Consider the following 19138-nt stretch of genomic DNA (forward strand, 5'->3'; position numbering starts at 1 on the left):
TGGGCGACAGGGCTCTGCGGCGACCCCCGGCCCAAGTCCAGCTCTCCAGTGGTATTGCAGCCCCCGTCGCTCAGAAACCTCAGTGGGCTGATCCCGGACCGCCTTAAGCAGCGCCCTCTACACCCAGTCCCTCCAGCTGCTCCCCAACAGCCACTTCGGCCCCCAGCACCCTCCTTCCTCCATAGGCCTGAAGAATCAGGTCCTGCTGAGCCCCGCAGCAAAGCCCCCAACCGGTTCGCGTGCCCCTGCCCCAATCCTTGCTCCGGCTGCAGTCGCCGCCCCGGCCGCCAGGGGGAGCCGACGCGGGGCGGGCGGGTCCGACGCGGCGGGAGGGGGCGGGGCCCGGGAGGCCCCGCCCCGCCCCCGCCCCGCCCGGGCCCCGCCGAGGCTCTGGTCGGTCCGGGACAGACTGGCGGGCGGGCGGGCTGGTACTGACGCCGCGGGGCCGAAGCGGGCCGGGCGGTGGGAGCAGCGGCGCCGTCAGTCCCCGTCAGGGCTCCGTGGGTCCCCGACCCGCCCCTGGCCCGGCCATGGCGGGCGCCCAGCCCGGCGTCCACGCGCTGCAGCTGGAGCCGCCCACCGTGGTGGAGACCCTGCGGCGCGGGAGTAAGTTCATCAAATGGGACGAGGTAAGCGTGCGGGCCCCTGCTCCGCCCCGATCCCAGGACTCTTTCTGTCAAGCTCGACCAGTCGCTGGGGACCCCTACCCCAGCCTCGCCTGCCCGTGGCGCCACCCTCATCCCAGTCTGGCGGCGTCCCGGAAACTTAAGTCCCCGATCGTCTCCGTAATGAAGACTTTGTCCCCCCAACTCCCAGTCTCTCAGCTCTGGAAAACTGGGCTCCACTCCTTGGCGCAGAGACTTTGAACCCCAATAAACCCCGTTCCCCCGTTTTCATTCGCCCTTCCCACCACTCCCTGCCAGACTAATTCTGGTTCCCCGATCCTGGCCTGGTCCCCAGACCCCTGCCCAGCACTAGACTCCCCGGCTGCAGGACCCTGACCTCCAGGCTGGCTTGGGGCATCCTCATTCTGGGTGTGTGCCAGGGCGTCCCTCCTCTCCCCGGTGCCCTGCCTGAACAGTCCTCGTCCATTCATCATTTTTCCCCCTATTCTGGTTGGCACCCCTTCGCCCTGCTTCTAGATCCCAGCTCAGCTCCCTGCTCAGGTGGGAGCACCCAGTCACCCCCTAGGGAAGACTTTGCCCCCCAAGTTCCTCCACCCCTGGGAACTTTGCTCCCCACTCCTTAGGCTTGGGATCTTGAACCCCAATACATCCTGGCCCCCCTTTCCCTGTCCTGCCCCTGGTGCTTCCCAAATGCCCGTGTCCCCACCTTTGGCTGCCCATCCCCATCCTGGGTCCCCTCTTCTGCCCCCTGGGCCTCTCCTTCCCCAGGGCCTCCACCCGGCCGGCCTGAGCTTCCTCGCGGCTCCTTCCCAGTCAGGCCACGGGCCTGGAAGACTCTGGGCTCTTTTCCGGCTGGGTGGGGCCCCGGGGTAGGCGTGGGAGCTGGGGGGAGGAGATGGGGGCGTGGCCCGAAGCGGCAGGTGTGTGAGGAGGGGTGCCTGGGTGCCCCAGAGGCCGGGGGAGACCCCTCCCCCCAGGCTGGCCTGAAGGGAAAAGTTTCTTCTTTTCCTTCCACTGTGATAAACCCAAATAAGGAAGTGGGAACAGGGAGAGGGCCCTGGGGGTGGGGTGGGGGGTGCAGACAGAGGCTTGGGGCAGGAGAGCAGGGGGCCTGGGCTGTCTTTGAGAGCCAGACCTCTGGGGAGAGGTTGGGGGGAAACCCGAGGGGCAGTACCCATAGACTCCCCTCCCCCCTCGGCACACCACTGGGGGGCCTCAGACTCAAGGTAGGGTTGGGAATCCCGAGAGGGGCTGGGGGCTGGGTGTCAGCACACTGAAGTGGGGAGGCCTATGCATCCCCAAAGTTTTGAGGCCTTCTGTCCCTTCTGTTCCCAGATGAACACCCATACTTTGTAAGCAAAGCCTGCCATGGGTGGGGCTGCTGCAATCCCCATTCTCCAGAAAAGGAAACTGAGGTCTGGAAAGCAGAGACTTATCCCAGGCCCCACAATGGGGTGTGGCTGAGGCCAGGAGCTGGGAGTCTCCGCTCCCTGCTTCCCAGGTCACAGGACGCTGCGACCACACTGCCTGCAAGCAAGTCCTGGCTCCAATGACCTCGGGCAGGCTACGAAGTGTGCCTGTAACTAAGTGTCCTCATCTGTGAAATGGGAGTGACAACAGCACATCTCTTAGGCTGGTTAGAGGGCCTTTGTGTGCTCGAAGATGCTAGGTGCATAGAACTGTACCCGGTGTGCAGTAGGGGCGACGTGTGTATATGAGATGTATTGATAATGACAGTATTGTCCACCAGACACTGAGCAGCTGTTTAGGGGTGGTGCCCAACATGAGGTGGGGTCCTTTTCTGGCTGGAAGAGCCTGGAATAGGAGGGTTCTACCTGTAGCCACTTGGTCAGTCTGGCCCTGGCTGAGTCTAAGCCCTGGAGAACAGTCCCTCTGGCTGCTGGTCCTGAGTCACACGGGGTGGCCCTGGGAGTTTGCCAGGGACCGGGCCCTTCTCAGAAAATGGTGCTGGCATGCACTTCCCTGCCCCCTGCCAGCTGCAGGGCTGTTTGAGGGAGGAAGAGCTCACTGCCCTGTCCTGAGAGTAGGGCGAGTCCCCTTCTAGGGGGACTGTTCTTCTGTAAGATGGGATGAGCTTTGAAGCTGTGAGGGCCCCGGCAGATGTGGTAAGGTGAATAGTGGACTTTGAGGCAGACCAAGGGGTCATTGTGGTATCCCAAGGGATGCAGAAGGGCAGTGGGAGTCAGACTTCTCACTTTCATGCCTTAAACATTCTGTAGTGGGGTGAATTAGGGGGGCTGTCACCGTCACAGAGCTCTCAGCACTTCTGGGGAAATGGAGCCCAGGATGGGGGCTGGGGAGCCCTTCCAGGTGTGACACTGAATGTCACACCTAGGACCTTGGCTTTGTTCTGAGGGCCACAGGCAGCCACACAGGACCTGTGGACTGGATGAGGTTTTGTCTTAGCTCACGGGCAGGAACTCTGGGGTGCATGATGGGAGAGCCCCAGGTGCCAGGCCTGCACCACAGCCCTCACTCCCTGACCCCTGCTGCCCTGTGCCGTCCCCAGGAGACCTCCAGTCGGAACCTGGTGACCCTGCGTGTGGACCCCAGTGGCTTCTTCTTGTACTGGACAGGCCCCAACATGGTGAGGGGGGGCGCTGGTGCAGCTCGCTCAGGCCAAAGGCCCCTGTCCCAGAACCCTGCCCTGCCCATGGGGGTGGGGCCCCGCTGCAGGCTGACCTCTCCCACTGCTGCCCAGACAGGAAGTGCTCAGGGCAGGAGCTGAGGCTGGGGCTATTGCCAGGGGCTGGCCACTCCCTGGCCTGGGTAGGGAGCTTGGAGGCTCCTGGCTGTCACCCTACAGCCTCTCATACCCAGCCCGGCATCTGGTTCCCCCCAGGAGGTGGACACACTGGACATCAGTTCCATCAGGGACACACGGACAGGCCGGTACGCCCGTCTGCCCAAGGTGAGTGATGGAACCTGGGAGTGAAGACCACAGCGAGGCTGTGAGGCCTGGGAGCTCCTCCTCACCCTTCGCTGTCACCTACTCAGGACCCCAAGATCCGGGAAGTTCTGGGCTTTGGGGGTCCCGATGCCCGGCTGGAGGAGAAGCTGATGACGGTGGTGTCTGGGCCGGACCCAGTGAACACAGTGTTCTTGAACTTCATGGCCGTGCAGGATGACACAGCCAAGGTGGGCTGGCACCAAGGGGACAAGCGGGGAGTCACTGTCTTTTTCTGTGAGTTGGCCGTCACTTACCGAACACCTGCTGTGTTCTAGGCTGCTCTGTGACCTACTGTGTACCAGAGATAGTTGTGGACCTGGGTTGTGGCTGGGCAGCCCCTCTGTCCCCCATTCACCGCCTCCCCATGTATACTGGCCCCCCAGGTCTGGTCCGAGGAGCTGTTCAAGCTGGCTATGAACATCCTGGCTCAGAACGCCTCCCGGAACACCTTCCTGCGCAAAGCGTGAGCCCCAGGCCACCTGAGGGGGAGCCGGGGGGTTCACGTGGCCGTTTTCAGGGTGTGACCTCTTCACCTGCCTCCCCAGATACACGAAGCTGAAGCTGCAGGTGAACCAGGATGGTCGGATCCCCGTCAAGAAGTGAGCACCCCTTCCCCCAGCACCTTCCTCCTGCCCTGACCTTGGTAGCCTTTGTCCTCCACTGACCCTCAACCCCTCCTGCCCGCATCAGCATCCTGAAGATGTTCTCAGCAGACAAGAAGCGGGTGGAGACTGCACTGGAATCCTGTGGCCTCAATTTCAACCGGGTGTGTGGGGTGGGGGCAGGGGCGGGGTGGGGTGTCATGGTGGGCACCCACCCTTCCGGGGCTGACTGCCCCTGGCCTCTCACCCCACACTCCTTGACCTCCAGAGTGAGTCCATCCGGCCTGATGAGTTTTCCTTGGAAATCTTTGAGCGGTTCCTGAACAAGCTGTGTCTGCGGCCGGACATTGACAAGATCCTGCTGGAGATGTGAGCAGGGCCTAGCCTGCCTCCCAGCCCCTGTGCTCTGTGTTTGGCTTTTGCTTAGTGCGCCTCTAGCTCAATGGGGAGAGGGGAAACTGGTGGGCCGGGTCCTGGAGCGCCGGGGGCAGGTGGGAGTGCCCGGGGAGAACCTATCAATGATATGCCTGTGCTCAGAGCGGCTATTTCTGCCCCTCAGTTACAGGTAGCTCTGGGCTAACCCTGTACCAGGGTTGGTTTAATCAGCCCACTCTGCAATGGGGTCCAAGGCTCAGGTGTGTTGTGAGGTCTGGAAGCAAGGGGTGGTGGGCTGATCACTTGGCAGCTCCTCAGCCCTGGCCATTGCCAGTGCCCACTAGTCTGTTGCCTTGACAATCCTGAGTGGTCAGGAGAGTGAACGGGGAAACTGAGGCCCAGAGGTTGGCCGTGACTCACCTAGAGTCCCACTCACTGGGTGCCAGACCCAGGAGTAGGCTTTCTGACTCCTTTGCCCAGGGCAAGGGCTTGGTGAGGGGATGGGAGCCCTGCAAGGCTCCATCCTCACCCGGCTTCCTGCCCCCTCCAGAGGTGCCAAGGGCAAGCCATACCTGACACTGGAGCAGCTCATGGACTTCATCAACCAGAAGCAACGCGACCCGAGACTCAACGAAGTGCTGTACCCGCCGCTGCGGCCCTCCCAGGCCCGACTGCTCATCGAAAAGTATGAGCCCAACCAGCAGTTTCTGGAGCGAGGTGAGCTGGCCAGGGTGCAGGTGGGCGGGGGCAGGTGGGGCCCCAGCTGACCCTGCTGATCCCCTCCCACCCCAGACCAGATGTCCATGGAGGGCTTTAGCCGCTACCTGGGAGGCGAGGAGAACGGTATCCTGCCCCTGGAAGCCCTGGATCTGAGCGCCGACATGACCCAGCCGCTGAGTGCCTACTTCATCAACTCCTCGCATAACACCTATCTCACTGGTGAGCGGGGAGCAAGGGTGGGGCCCATGACCTCTGCCCTGTAACCCTTGCATTGCCCCACTCCTCCTGGGTCACAGTCCTTTTGGCCCATTTGCTCATTCATCGGCCAGTGCTGGGGATGCAGGCAGGGAACAGGCAGTGGCCCTGAGCAGGGGGCCTCTCTACGGGAGCGTGCCCCATGGTGGCTTTACCAGGCAAGGACTGAATGGTTTATGGGGTTAGGGGCCTGCAGCAGGAGAGACTGTGCATTTTTTTTTGACGGGAGTCTTATGCTGTGTCACCCAGGCTGAGTGCGCAGTGGCTGATCTCCTGCTCACTGCAAGCCTCGGGCCCCAGGTTCACTTATTCCTCCTGCCTCAGCTCCCAGCTGGGACTACAGGCTCGGGCCACCACTTCCGGGCTAGTTTTTGTATTTTTAGTAGAGACGGGTTTCACCCATGCTAGCCAGGATGGTCTCATCTCCTGACCTCGTGATCCACCCGGCCGGGCTCCCCAAAGTGCTGGGATTATGGCTTGAGCCACTGCTACCGGCCGATTTCTTTTTTTTTTTTTTTTTTGAGATGGAGTTTCCTTGTTGCCCAGGCTAGAGTGCAATGGGAGATGGGATCTCGGCTCACCTAGTCCTGCCTGCCAAGCTCAAGTGATTCTCCTGCCTCAGCCTCCCAAGCAGTTGGGATTACAGGCATGCTACTCACATGCCCAAAGTCACCAGGCCAGGACAAGCCCACACAATCAGGCTGCTCTCAAACTGACCTCAGGTGACCTGCCTGCCCCGCCTCCCAAAGTGCTGGGATTATAGGCATGAGCCATCACACCACCTGCAGGGTGCTTTTTTTTTTTTTTTTTTTTTTGAGACGGAGTTCACTTTGTCGCCCAGGCTGGAGTGCAGTGGCGCCGATCTCGCCACTGCAAGCTCCACCTCCCGGGTTCACGCCCATTCTCCGCCAGTCTGGTAGTTGGGGACTACAGGCGCCACCACTCGCTAGTTTTTTGTATTTCTAGTAGAGACGGGTTTCACCATGTTAGCTAGGATGGTCTCATCTCCTGACCTCGTGATCCACTCCGCCGCCTCCCAAAGTGCTGGGATTACAGGCTTGAGCCACCGCTACCGCCGCGAGGGGTGCTTTTAAGAGGCTGGAAGGGAGTTGGGTGTGGGTGACTCATGCCTGTAATCCCAGAACTTTGGGAGGCTAAGGCAGGCAGATCACTTGAGCCCAGGTTTCAAGAGACCAGCCTTGGCACATAGCATGACCCCATCTCTACAAATAATTTTAAAAATTAGCTGGGTATTGTGGCGCATGCCTGTGGTCCCAGCTGCTTCTGGGAGGCTGAGGTGGGAGTATCCCTTTGGTTCTGGGAAGGTTGAGGGCAGGAGCAGCTGTGATTGCACCACTGCACTCCAGCCTGGGTGACAGAGTGAGACTCCCTTTCTCAAAAAAAAAATTAAATAACATTAATTAAAAAAAGCAGAGCCAGGCTTAGTGGCTCAAGCCTGTAATCCCAGCACTTTGGGAGGCCGAGACGCATGATCACGAGGTCAGGAGATCGAGACCACCCTGGCTAACCCGTGAAACCCCGCCTCTACTAAAAAAAAAAAATACAAAAACTAGCCGGCGAGGAGCGGGAGCCTGTAGTCCCAACTACCGGGAGGCTAAGGCAGGAGAATGGCTGGAACCCGCAGGCTGGAGCTTGCAGTGAGCTGAGATCCAGCCACTGCACTCCAGCCTGGGTGCATAGATGACCGCCCGCAAAAAAATAATAATTAAAAAAAAGCAGAAAGGGAAGCTGGAGGGGGCAGGGTGCAGAGTGCTGGGGATAGGTGCCTGTTAAGAGAGGGAGAGCAAGGCAAGCTAGGCCCAGGGACCCAGAGGCACTTGGATTCATCCTGAGTGGGAGGGAGAGGCCTTTTGGAGGGTGAAGCAGAAGAGGTGATGTGACCTGATATGATATGTTCTTAGAAGGATGATGCCAGGTGCTCTGTAGAGACTGGATTCAGGCCAGGAGCAGTGACTCACGCCTGTAATCCCAGCACTTTGAGAGGCTGAGGTGTGTGGATCACCTGAGGTCAGGAGTTTGAGACCAGCCTGGCCAACATGGTGAAACCCTGTCTCTACTAAAAATACCAAAATTAGCCAGGCATAGTGGTGGGCGCCTGTAATCCCAGCTACTAGGGAGGCTGAGGCAGGAGAATCGCTTGAACCAAGGAGGCGGAGGTTGCAGTGAGCCAAGGTCCTGCCACCGCACTCCAGCCTGGGCGACCGAGTGAGATTCGGTCTCAGAAAAAAAAAAAAAGACAGAGAGATTGGATTGGAGGCAGGGAGGCCTGAGTCTTCCACACAGGAAGTGGTGTGAGCTGTGCCAGGGCCGAGATGGGTGGAGGGAGGGAGGAGAGGGGGCGATTGTTGAGTCAGTGGGGAGCTATAGTGAGCCTCGGGGATGACTCCCCCAGCTCACGCTGGTGGGATGGTCAGGTGGTGGGTATCCATCTGAGAGATGGAGAGCCCTCTGCAAATCCAGCATGGCCTGGTTCCGGGTGGGGCCGGGATGGTGAGGAGCTGGGCTGGTGGGCGGCCTTGGTGACAGAGCCTTGCCCCCAGCTGGGCAGCTGGCTGGGACCTCGTCGGTGGAGATGTACCGCCAGGTGCTGCTGTGGGGCTGCCGCTGTGTGGAGCTGGATGTGTGGAAAGGACGGCCGCCCGAGGAGGAACCCTTCATCACCCATGGCTTCACCATGACCACGGAGGTGCCTCTGCGCGACGTGCTGGAGGCCATTGCCGAGACTGCCTTCAAGACCTCGCCCTACCCCGTCATCCTCTCCTTCGAGAACCACGTGGACTCGTGAGTGAGCCCCTGGCATGAAACCCCATGGACCCAGGGACAGCCCTCCCGCCTCAGCACTGTTGGACTGCTCAGGGACCTCCAACCCTGTGAACCGCCACTGACCTGTCCTGTAGACCCCAGCTTCCCCTAGGGACCTCTGACCTCTGACCTCGGCTCCGCAGGGCAAAGCAGCAGGCAAAGATGGCTGAGTACTGCCGCTCCATCTTTGGAGATGCGCTACTCATCGAGCCTCTGGACAAGTACCCGGTACGGGGGCTCAGAGCGAGGGTGGGGGTATGCGGGCCACGGTGCTGTGGACCTGGTCCAGGGCCCTGACTCGTCCATGCCTGCCCAGCTGGCCCCAGGTGTTCCCCTGCCCAGCCCCCAGGACCTGATGGGCCGTATCCTGGTGAAGAACAAGAAGCGGCACAGACCCAGCACAGGTGGCCCAGACAGCGCCGGGCGCAAGCGGCCGCTGGAGCAGAGCAATTCGGCCCTGAGCGAGAGCTCCGCTGCCACTGAGCCCTCCTCCCCGCAGCTTGGTAGGCCCCAGCCTGGCCCGCCACCCTGACCTGACCCCAGCCTCTGGCCTCATGCTGTCGGCGCTGTGACACTTCATCCCAGACCCCCAGCCCACCCTCCCGCCTCGCTGTGCACCTGTTCCCACAACTGGCCTCTCTCCTCACCACCTGTTGGCTGGTGTGGGGCCTCTGACCCCTGACCTCAGGTGCATGCCTCACCGAGCTGCATTGAGTCCACCTGCCCAGTTAGTTATCATTTCAGCTCACCTCTGACCTCTTACCCCTGACGATTCACTTCACTATGCCCCCTCCTTAGACATGGCTCTGACTTACCCGTGACCTGTAACCCCTCTGTGTCATCTCTTACCCCGCTATTAAGGCTGTGGTACCCTACTTCCTGACTTCTCACCCTACTGAACCACCCTATCTGCCTCCCTGCTGAATATCACCCCAGACCTTTACCTTTGACCTATGACCCCTCTCAACCACTACTGGATTTAATACTGTCTGACCCCTGACCTCTTGGCCTCTCCCCAAGCCACACTTCTCTGAGAGTACCCCTTGAATTCCCCACTGAGTCACCTGCACACACTGGGAAAAACCCCTTCACGCTTCCTAAGCAGCTGTGTGGTCCTGACCCCTGACCTTGTGGCCCTGTCCTCTGCAGGGTCGCCCAGCTCTGACAGCTGCCCAGGCCTGAGCAACGGGGAGGAGGGGGCCCTTGAGAAGCCCAGCCTGGAGCCTCGGAAGTCTTTGGGTGAGGAGGGCCTGAACCGGGGCCCCTATGCTCTTGGACCTGCTGACCGTGAGGATGAGGAGGAAGATGAGGAAGAGGAGGAGCAGACAGACCCCAAAAAGCCGACCACAGATGAGGTCAGGCCCAGAGGGTGGGCAGGTCGGGGAGGTAGCATCTATTTACCTCCCAAGTAGTTTATTACCTCCACTGGGGGCTGAGGGTCTGACCACCAACAAGACCGACATCACCCTGCGCCCTGGGGCTCAGTGTGGGTGTGAGTGAAGGTGGGAGGAGGGGTCTTCAGTCATCAGGAATGGAAACAAGCATACAGTTCTCCTGGTGATGTGGCCTGGGAGGTGCGAGTTAGGGCACAGAACTGGCAGAGGGCAGCCCTGGGCAGGGAGGTGGGGCTGGCAGAGCTCAGGAAGGGGGACAGCATGTGCAAAGGTCCTAGGGCAGAGCCAGGGGGTGCAGGAGCGGGGAGCGTTGTCATGGGGAGCGTTGAGTAGCTGTGAGGAGTGGTATAGAAAAAACCAGTCTGGGCCGGGCGCGGTGGCTCAAGCCTGTAATCCCAGCACTTTGGGAGGCCGAGACGGGCGGATCACGAGGTCAGGAGATCGAGACCATCCTGGCTAACATGGTGAAACCCCGTCTCTACTAAAAAATACAAAAAACTAGCCTCCCAAGTGAGCTGGGACTACAGACGCCACTGCCACCTCCAGCCTGGGCGACGGAGCGAGACTCCGTCTCCAAAAAAAAAAAAAAAAAAAGAAAAAACCAGTCTGAGCCGGGCATGGTGGCTCACACCTGTAATCCCAGCTACTCAGCAGGCGGAGGTACGAGAATCCCTTGAACCTGGGAGGTGGAGCTTGCAGTGAGCTGAGATCGTGCCGTTGCTACGATTTTGTAGCCTGGGCTACAAAAGGAGACTCTGTCTCAAAAAAAAAAAAAAGACATTGCTATAAAGACAATTACTGGGGCAATTAGTGAAATTTAAAGATGAACTACATATTAGATAATATGTCAATGTTTTGTTTCCTGAATTTAATTATTGTATTGGAGTTATATAAGAGAATGTCCATATATGCTGAAGTATTTATGGGTAAAGGGTCATGATGTCTGTAATTTACTCCCAAATGATTCAGTAAAAGTAATGATAATTTTAACACCTATATGTGCTGGGCGAGGTGGCTCACACCTGTAATCCCAACACTTTGGGAGGCCGAGGTGGGCGAGTCACCTGAGGTCGGGAGGTTCAAGACCAGCCTGGCCAACATGGTGAAAGCCCCTCTCTACTAAAATTACATAAATTAGCCGGGCAAGGTGGTGGGCGCCTGTAATCCCAGCTACTTGGGAGGCTGAGGCAGGAAAATTGCTTGAGCCAGGTGGTGTCCAGGGCGCATCAGTGAGACCCTGGGAAGAAGATTGTTGGCACCACCAGCAGTGCATGGATAGTGGTGGGAAGAGGGTCAGCACCTCCTTCATGGGGGGCAGGTGAGGGAATGGCCAGCTGTGGTGGGAGTGGCACTGCTGACCCTGGGTTGGGGCCCACAGGGCACGGCCAGCAGCGAGGTGAATGCCACTGAGGAGATGTCCACGCTTGTCAACTACATCGAGCCTGTCAAGTTCAAGTCCTTTGAGGCTGCTCGAAGTGAGTAGGGGTGGGTGGCAGCCATGGGAGCTTGCCCAGCTCAGCCCTGCCAGGTCTGATGCCGTCTCTTGGCTCACCCCAAGAGAGGAACAAATGCTTCGAGATGTCGTCCTTCGTGGAGACCAAGGCCATGGAGCAACTGACCAAGAGCCCCATGGAGTTTGTGGAGTATCCTTTGAAGGTGCTGTGGGCGGGCAGGCCAGAGTGGGGCGCTTGGAGGCTGGCTGTGGTGTTCTGTCCCCACGTGTGCCACCTGCACAGGGTGCTGGCCCTCCGGCGGCCCTCCTGCACCCTGGCCTGTGGCTTGGGCAGGTCCAGGCAGTCTCAGGGGGCATGGCTAGGCTGAGAAATGGAGGCTGGGTGTGGGAGTCACAGGAGCACGTGGCTGAGGCCGGAGGTGAAGGCTGATGGGGTGGGCCTTGGCACCTGTGTGGCCCCTGACCACCAACCTCAGATACAACAAGCAGCAGCTCAGCCGCATCTACCCCAAGGGCACCCGCGTGGACTCCTCCAACTACATGCCCCAGCTCTTCTGGAACGTAGGGTGCCAGCTTGTTGCGCTCAACTTCCAGACCCTCGGTGAGCCCTGGCCCCCTCCATCTTGATCCCGACCCTCAGTCTTACTGACTTCTGACCCATGATCCTGCTGGTCTTGCCTGAACAGACCTCTGACCCTGTCTAATCCCAGATCCCAGGGGAACCCAGCCCCCGACTCACCCGCCTCCTGCCCTTGGCTGATGCCAGACCCCTCCCCTGTCTGATCTGTCCTGGATCCGGACCCTGATGCCATTTGAGCCCACCCCTGGCCCTGGACCTTGGATGCCATCTGACCTGATGGTCTCCCGTTCCCCACATGGCACCGTCCTGCGTGATCCCTGGCCCTGCTCGACTGGCCCATGGCACCCCAGATGTGGCGATGCAGCTCAATGCGGGCGTTTTTGAGTACAACGGGCGCAGCGGGTACCTGCTCAAGCCGGAGTTCATGCGGCGGCCTGACAAATCCTTCGACCCCTTCACTGAGGTCATCGTGGATGGCATCGTGGCCAATGCCTTGCGGGTCAAGGTGGGGCCTGGGGGTGCTCAGGCCAGGGATGTCCTGGGGGCAGGACTCTCAGCATCTGCCTCACCTTCCTTGGCCCACCCCCCAGGTGATCTCGGGGCAGTTCCTATCCGACAGGAAGGTGGGCATCTACGTGGAGGTGGACATGTTTGGCCTCCCTGTTGACACGCGGCGCAAGTACCGCACCCGGACCTCTCAGGGGAACTCATTCAACCCCGTGTGGGATGAGGAGCCCTTCGACTTCCCCAAGGTGAGCCTGGCCCCCGCACCTGCTCAGGCACAGGGCAGATCCAGCACAGACCGCCCCGGTTCTTGGGTGGGAGAACAAAAACCAAGCACACTGTTGGCGACTGGGGATCAGAAAGCGGGGGGCACCATGGGTCCCCCAGGACCTGCCTGTCCGAGCGTCAGGCTCCCTGCCCTCCTCAGGGTAAGACACCAGGGTGAGAAGGTGAGATGGGGTTGGGGGGTGTCAGCTAGAGATCTTGTATCCTCTGCGAGGAGTGAACGCAGCCTGCCCCATCTCCGAGGCAGGAGCTGAGGTCACAACCCCAAGCTCATATCCGCTCTTCCGCACCCTGCACGGCCCTGCATGGACGCGGCCTCTGCTCCCAACCTAGGCGCATGCGTTCTTGGTTTCCTGCTCATGGCTCACTCGCGTTTCTAAACTGGCGATGACCAGAACTGTCTGTGGGGGCCCTGAAGGGGCCTGGCTGCCTGTCATCTTGCCTCAGGGTCCTGATGGCTATAGTCATCCATTAGGCCAGGCCATGGAGTTGGGGTCAGCCATCAGCTTAGTGGCAGTGGTGACTGATGGTCAGTAGGCCAGCTTGTCTAAAGGTCTGCTCTGTTAGGCTTTGATGGCTGTGGTTGGCTGTGGCCTGGTGGCCACGTGGCTCAGGGTCAGCCCCGTGGCTCAGCTCCAGTCTGGCCCACAGGTGGTGCTGCCTACGTTGGCTTCACTTCGCATCGCAGCCTTTGAGGAGGGGGGTAAATTTGTAGGGCACCGGATCCTGCCTGTCTCTGCCATCCGCTCTGGTGAGGCCTTGGTGGGCTCTGGGAAGCACAGCGGGCAGTGGGTAGGGCCCCCGCCTGGCCTAGCAACCCAACCTTGCCTTCCTGCCCACCCAGGGTACCACTACGTCTGCCTGCGGAACGAGGCCAACCAGCCGCTGTGCCTTCCGGCCCTGCTCATCTACACTGAAGCCTCGGACTACATTCCTGATGACCACCAGGGTGAGCTGGGGGTGGGCAGGGCCGGCCTGGCCAGGGAGTGTGAGGGACAAGGGCCATCCCCAGGGTCTGGGAGTTGCCGAGCTGGATGGCCCCGACTGAGTGGGGAACAGATCCACAGATCCAAGGACAAGCTCTGGAATTCCTCATTGTGACCAGAGCTGGCGGGTGGGGGTGGCCTGGGGGCTCTGTCTCTGAGACCCTGGCCTTCTGCCTCCCCGCAGACTACGCGGAGGCCCTGATCAACCCCATTAAGCACGTCAGCCTGATGGACCAGAGGGCCCGGCAGCTGGCCGCCCTCATTGGGGAGAGTGAGGTGAGCCGGGGCAGGGCAGGGCTCAGGCTCACTGTGACCCAGGGGGCCTCTGGACACGACTGCTGTGGCCACGTGAGGAGGAGGCTTCTGGTCTCTCTAGTGCAACAGGCTTGGCAGCCCTGGGATTTTGCGGAGATGAAAACCACCCATTTGCATTCAGGGTGCCTTCAGGTCAGACCTGGGCTGGAATTCCTCCAGCCTATACAGGCTCCGAGTGGGGGTACAGGGGTCCCACTCACTTTGTCAGGGCAGTGCGAAGCCACAGAAGCTGTTCATATGTGGTGTCCTGGGAGCCATGAGGAGGGCAGTGGCTCAGAGGGGTCAGGCTCAGAGGTTCACCTGTGCTTCCAGACCCAGTCCCCCCGGGGCCCGTGGCAGGCAGGCAGGGAGAGAGGACTGCAATTAGGGCTGCCCGGAGCTGTTAGTGGAGAGGCTGGTGCCCACTCTGCGGCTGGTGGAGTCCTCTGTTGATTTAATCAGGAGCTGAGCAGCAAGGAAAATGAGCGACTGTAGGCAAGGCTGGGGGACATAGGCAGGGGAGGAGAGGAGGCTTGGGGCTGGGCCAGGCCTTTCCAGAACAATCTGGGTGTTCCTGAGCGCATGCAGTGGGCTGGCATTATGTTATCTTCCCCACAGCCCATGTGGAAAAGGGGTTTAGAAAGGCTTGATTTATAGCTCTTTTCATGCAGACAGCCTCCTGTTACAGAGCAGCTCAGCAGTGGCTTGGACTAAGGGAAGCTGACAGGGGTGCTAGGGGCCCCGGGAAGTGGTAGAGGACAGAAGGGTCTGGAGGGAACAGCATTTCTGGAAAGAGCATTCTCCTTTCTCCCTATAGGCTCAGGCTGGCCAAGAGATGTGCCAGGACACCCAGTCTCAGCAGCTGGGGTCTCAGCTGTCCCCAAACCCCACCCCTAGCCCACTGGATGCCTCCCCCCGCCGGCCCCCCGGCCCCACCGCCTCCCCTACCAGCACCTCCCTCAGCAGCCCAGGTAAGGAGCAGCTCGGGTCAGGGGTGGGCTGCAGGGAGGTGCCCCACCACCCTGTCCTTCAGCTCCTCACAGGGCCTCTGTTCCCTAGGGCAGCGCGACGATCTCATCGCCAGCATCCTCTCAGGTAGGGGGCGGGGTACCTGGAGGCCGGGGGGCTGCCTTGCAGTTTCCCCCACCCCCCGCCTACCTTTCCTCTGCCACTCCCAGAGGTGGCCCCCACCCCGCTGGATGAGCTCCGAGGTCACAAGGCTCTGGTCAAGCTCCAGAGCCGGCAAGAGCGAGACCTGCGGGAGCTGCGCAAGAAGCATCAGCGGAAGGCAGTCACCCTCACCCGCCGCCTGCTGGATGGCCTGGCTCAGGCACAGGCTGAGGGCAGGTGCCGGCTGCGGCCAGGTGCCCTGTGAGTGTCTGGGCCGCCTGTGTGCTATGTGTGCTGGGTGCACTGAAGTGAACATGGGGGTCGGTGGGCATGGAGAGATGGCAAGAGCCGCTCCTTGACCCCCAGGGAGGAGGGTTCGGGTGCAAGGATGGAGGAGGCTTTCCACACCAGGCACCTCCGTGTCCCCCAGGGAGTGACATCTCTTTTGAAGTCCATGAGGATCGTGTTGCCCAAACAGGCTCCCATCACTTGTGCGGAGCTAACAGGCCTCCTGGTTTGCATAACAGACCTGGCCCCATGGGGTGGTGTCTGCCATCGCTTGCCGGGGTGTGCCCCCCCACACACCCTCCCCATCCCAGTTCATGTGACGGACCCAAGCATCACCCAGAGGGGTTCTCCTCGCAGAGGCGGGGCCGCTGATGTGGAGGACACGAAGGAGGGGGAGGACGAGGCAAAGCGGTATCAGGAGTTCCAGAACAGACAGGTGCAGAGCCTGCTGGAGCTGCGGGAGGCCCAGGTGGACGCAGAGGCCCAGCGGAGGCTGGAGCATCTGAGACAGGTAGGGGGCCTGCAGTGGCCAGGGAAAGCCTCCTGGATAGACTGGTCATCAACCCGGCATCACCTGTCGGCTCCCTGTGTCCATAGGCTCTGCAGCGGCTCAGGGAGGTCGTCCTTGATGCAAACACAACTCAGTTCAAGAGGCTGAAAGAGATGAACGAGAGGTGAAGGCCTAGGATGGTCTATGGGAAGGGCTGAGGACTTCTAATACAGAAGGAAGGCAGAGTCTGTGCTTCTGCCGCTGACCCCTCCTTTTTCCCTGCTGGCTTCTCAAGGGAGAAGAAGGAACTGCAGAAGATCCTGGACAGAAAGCGCCATAACAGCATCTCGGAGGCCAAGACGAGGGACAAGCATAAGAAGGAAGCGTAAGGGCACCGGGGCCGGGGGCCACCTGGGTACTGGGGAGGCAGGGCGGGTGTCTGGGCCCCGAGCCATCCTGCATTGCTCCTGTGCAGGGAACTGACGGAGATTAACCGTCGGCACATCACTGAGTCAGTCAACTCCATCCGTCGGGTGAGTTGGGCTCCTGGGCCACCCTACCCCACGTCCCTTCCTTCACTCATCAGACACCCTTCTCCGTGCCTGGCCTGGTGCCACGTTGCCCTCAAAGTTCTTCTAGAGCCTTTCTCGAGTGCCCAACAGCTCCAGGGTACCCGCATCATACCCAAAGCCAACTGTCTGCACCAGTGCCCCTGGCTTTGGTGTCCTTGGGCCCGGTCCTTTCACAAACCTGATACATCACCCTGGGAGCCTTCACCCACCTGACTTCCTTTATTTTTCTTTGAGACAGAGTCTCACTTTGTCACCCAGGCTGGAGTGCAGTGGTGCAATCTTGGCTCACTGCAACCTCTGCCTCTTGGGTTCAAGCAATTCTCTTGCCTCAGCCTCCCAAGTAGCTGGGATTACAGGCGTCCGCCACTACACCTGGCTAATTTTTGTATTTTTAGTAGAGATGGGGTTTCACCATGTTGGCCAGGCTGGTCTGGAACTCCTGACCTCAGGTGATCTGCCCACCTCGGCCTCCCAAAGTGCTGGGATTACAGGTGTGAGCCACTGCGCCTGGCCTCGCCCACCTGACTTCTATACCCAGCCAGAGCCTCGAGGCCCTAGCCCCTCAGGGCCCCTCAGCTGAGCCCTTGCCCACCCCTGTAGCTGGAGGAGGCCCAGAAGCAGCGGCATGACCGTCTTGTGGCTGGGCAGCAGCAGGTCCTGCAACAGCTGGCAGAAGAGGAGCCCAAGGTGAGGCCATGGGCGAACAGGCGGGCAGATGGGGTGCAAGGCAGCCAGGCCTCGCCTGTGATGCCCGTCCTCCTCCCACAGCTGCTGGCCCAGCTGGCCCAGGAGTGTCAGGAGCAGCGGGCGAGGCTCCCCCAGGAGATCCGCAGGAGCCTGCTGGGCGAGATGCCGGAGGGGCTGGGGGATGGGCTTCTGGTGGCCTGTGCCAGCAACGGTCACGCACCTGGGAGCAGCGGGCACCTGTCGGGCGCTGACTCGGAGAGCCAGGAGGAGAACACGCAGCTCTGAACTGGCTGAGCAAGAGGTGGCCACAGGGCCAGGGTGGGCGCTGGGTGGAGGGCAGGAGACAACGACACTAATGCTTTTTTTTTTTTAACTTTTTATCTAGAAATTTTATTTTTTTAAACCTGGGGCAAGTACCTGAGCTAACTCCCTTCATCCTCCTGGGGCCCCTCCTTCCTGCCCTCAGTCTTAGGTTAGGGCCCTGGTCAGGGCTTTGCTCCCCGTGACACCCACACCCTCGAGGTAGCAGTGTCTCCTCCCTTCCCTGGGAGAGCTGCTGGAGCTTCAGGAAGTAGGTGTCACATTTTTTCTCTATTCTTTGGGGATTTTTTTTACATGAATAAAAGTGGATTTCAGGGACCCTGTGTGCAGTGTGATTTGGGGTGAGAGGACTCTGTACGTTTCCTCATCTGTAAAATGGGCTTTGGGCGTTTGGTGGGGTTGAGGGCACGCCTCCAGCCAAGGACTGCTGGGTTGAACCTGAGCCTGCCCTGCCGAGTCTGCTGAGCTTCCCTGTTCCTGTTCCTCCATCCCCACGACTTTCATCTCTCCGAGGCTCTCCCTATTCTCTCTTCGCTGAGGCTCAGGCCTCTGCTTCAGGAAGCCTTCCCTGCCCCGCTTCCTGTGGCCTGATATGACCCAAACGCCTAGCATCTTCCGCCCGGGCTGCTCTGGGCCCCCGACAGGCAGTTGACTCTATCGGGTGATGGATCAGCCAGGGTGGAGCAGGGCAGCTCAGAACCTGCCCAACACCAGGGGACGGGGGTCTTCAGAGAGAGGTGGGCAGTAGGCCTGCCTGTGACCCTGAGGGAAGGGAAGTGGACAGTCACAGACATGCAGGGGCTGGGCCACCCAGCATACCCTCATCCCTGTGAGGGAGATATTATGCCTGTTTTACAGATGAGGAGACTGAGGCCTGGAGCCATCTCTCATGTGCCAGGCCACAGCTAAATCAAGATGTCCTGACCTGGAGGCAGGGCGGGCCTGGACCGTGGTGGACTGTCTTCAGCCAGCCTGGACCTGTCCTATGCCTCAAGACCAGCGAAAAGTGGCGGAGAGCCCACAGTGCGGGCTCGAGGGCGGGGCTGGGCTCGCAGCAGGGTCGGCTTGGCACCTCTTCAAGGCCTCTCCCAGCTTCCTGGCTCTTCCTAGGCTGCCCGCCTGCATCCCTCCTCCAGGGGAAGGAGGCCTCTTATCTGGGCTTATCTCCTGCCAATTGAGTATCTTCTTTGCTTTGTTTTTGCTGCAGCCTCAGGCAAACAGATGGGGTGGGGAGGCCAGGGAAATAGGCTCCGGAGTAGGGCCCTCCTCCCTCAGGGTCAGTGCAGTGGCCCCAGACTTCCTCACTTCTGCTGTGGGGCCCTGCCCTATCCCCTAGTTCTGCTCACTCCAGTGTATTCCATATCCAGGCTCCTCAGCAGCCAACTCCCATCTTCCTGACTCTAGCTGGTGTCCACTGAGGGACACCAGCTAAATTGCTAACTCCTGGGTGTGACATTCCAGCCCCTCGGAAGCCTGGCCTCTACTGCTCCCCTGTCCTTCCACGGGTCCACTCCTCCCTGCGCCGGGAGGGATGACCCTCCCCCTCACCTTCAGGTAGCGGCTCTAGCCGCCTCCTCCCTGAAGCCCTCTGACTGCCCTGCCGACTTCGGGCCCTCGGGAGCTTCCGAGAGCAGGGCCGTCGCGCAACGGATCTCTGTGCCCAGCACGAAGCACCGGGCCGGGTTACAGGGGGCGCCAATAAATCTTTCTGGAACGGAGCCCCCGCTCTGTTCGGGTCCCTGCGTGAAGCCTCGGTTTCCAGCGACCGGGCTGCTGCCAGCCTGGCTCCGCCGCTCCCTCCC

The 19138-nt window shown here is 60.3% G+C and overlaps 1 protein-coding gene across 2 annotated transcripts; it reads left to right on the forward strand.

Annotated features, from left to right (window-relative positions):
• Window positions 1-360: 360 nt before the first annotated feature.
• Window positions 361-19079, forward strand: PLCB3 (phospholipase C beta 3). Of its 2 annotated transcripts, XM_009185744.3 has the most exons (32): window positions 361-629; window positions 3157-3234; window positions 3490-3558; window positions 3645-3785; window positions 3981-4060; window positions 4143-4196; window positions 4288-4363; window positions 4468-4568; window positions 5125-5291; window positions 5367-5513; window positions 8111-8351; window positions 8516-8600; window positions 8689-8875; window positions 9522-9727; window positions 11145-11241; window positions 11325-11409; window positions 11696-11820; window positions 12150-12304; window positions 12390-12551; window positions 13240-13339; window positions 13433-13537; window positions 13759-13850; window positions 14686-14839; window positions 14928-14963; window positions 15047-15239; window positions 15624-15777; window positions 15864-15940; window positions 16052-16141; window positions 16232-16289; window positions 16929-17015; window positions 17097-17316; window positions 18195-19079. In XM_009185744.3, exons 1-31 carry the CDS (start codon window positions 531-533, stop codon window positions 17298-17300), a joined length of 3705 nt encoding a protein of 1234 aa, XP_009184008.1. In that variant the 5' UTR covers window positions 361-530; the 3' UTR covers window positions 17301-17316; window positions 18195-19079. The 2 variants fall into 2 exon arrangements, with proteins under 2 accessions (XP_009184008.1, XP_003909666.1); XM_003909617.4 differs by lacking the exon at window positions 18195-19079 and having other exon boundaries at window positions 17097-17654.
• Window positions 19080-19138: the final 59 nt, after the last annotated feature.

The sequence above is a fragment of the Papio anubis genome, chromosome 12 (genome assembly GCF_008728515.1).
Source record: "Papio anubis isolate 15944 chromosome 12, Panubis1.0, whole genome shotgun sequence".
NCBI classification, from domain to species: domain Eukaryota; kingdom Metazoa; phylum Chordata; class Mammalia; order Primates; family Cercopithecidae; genus Papio; species Papio anubis.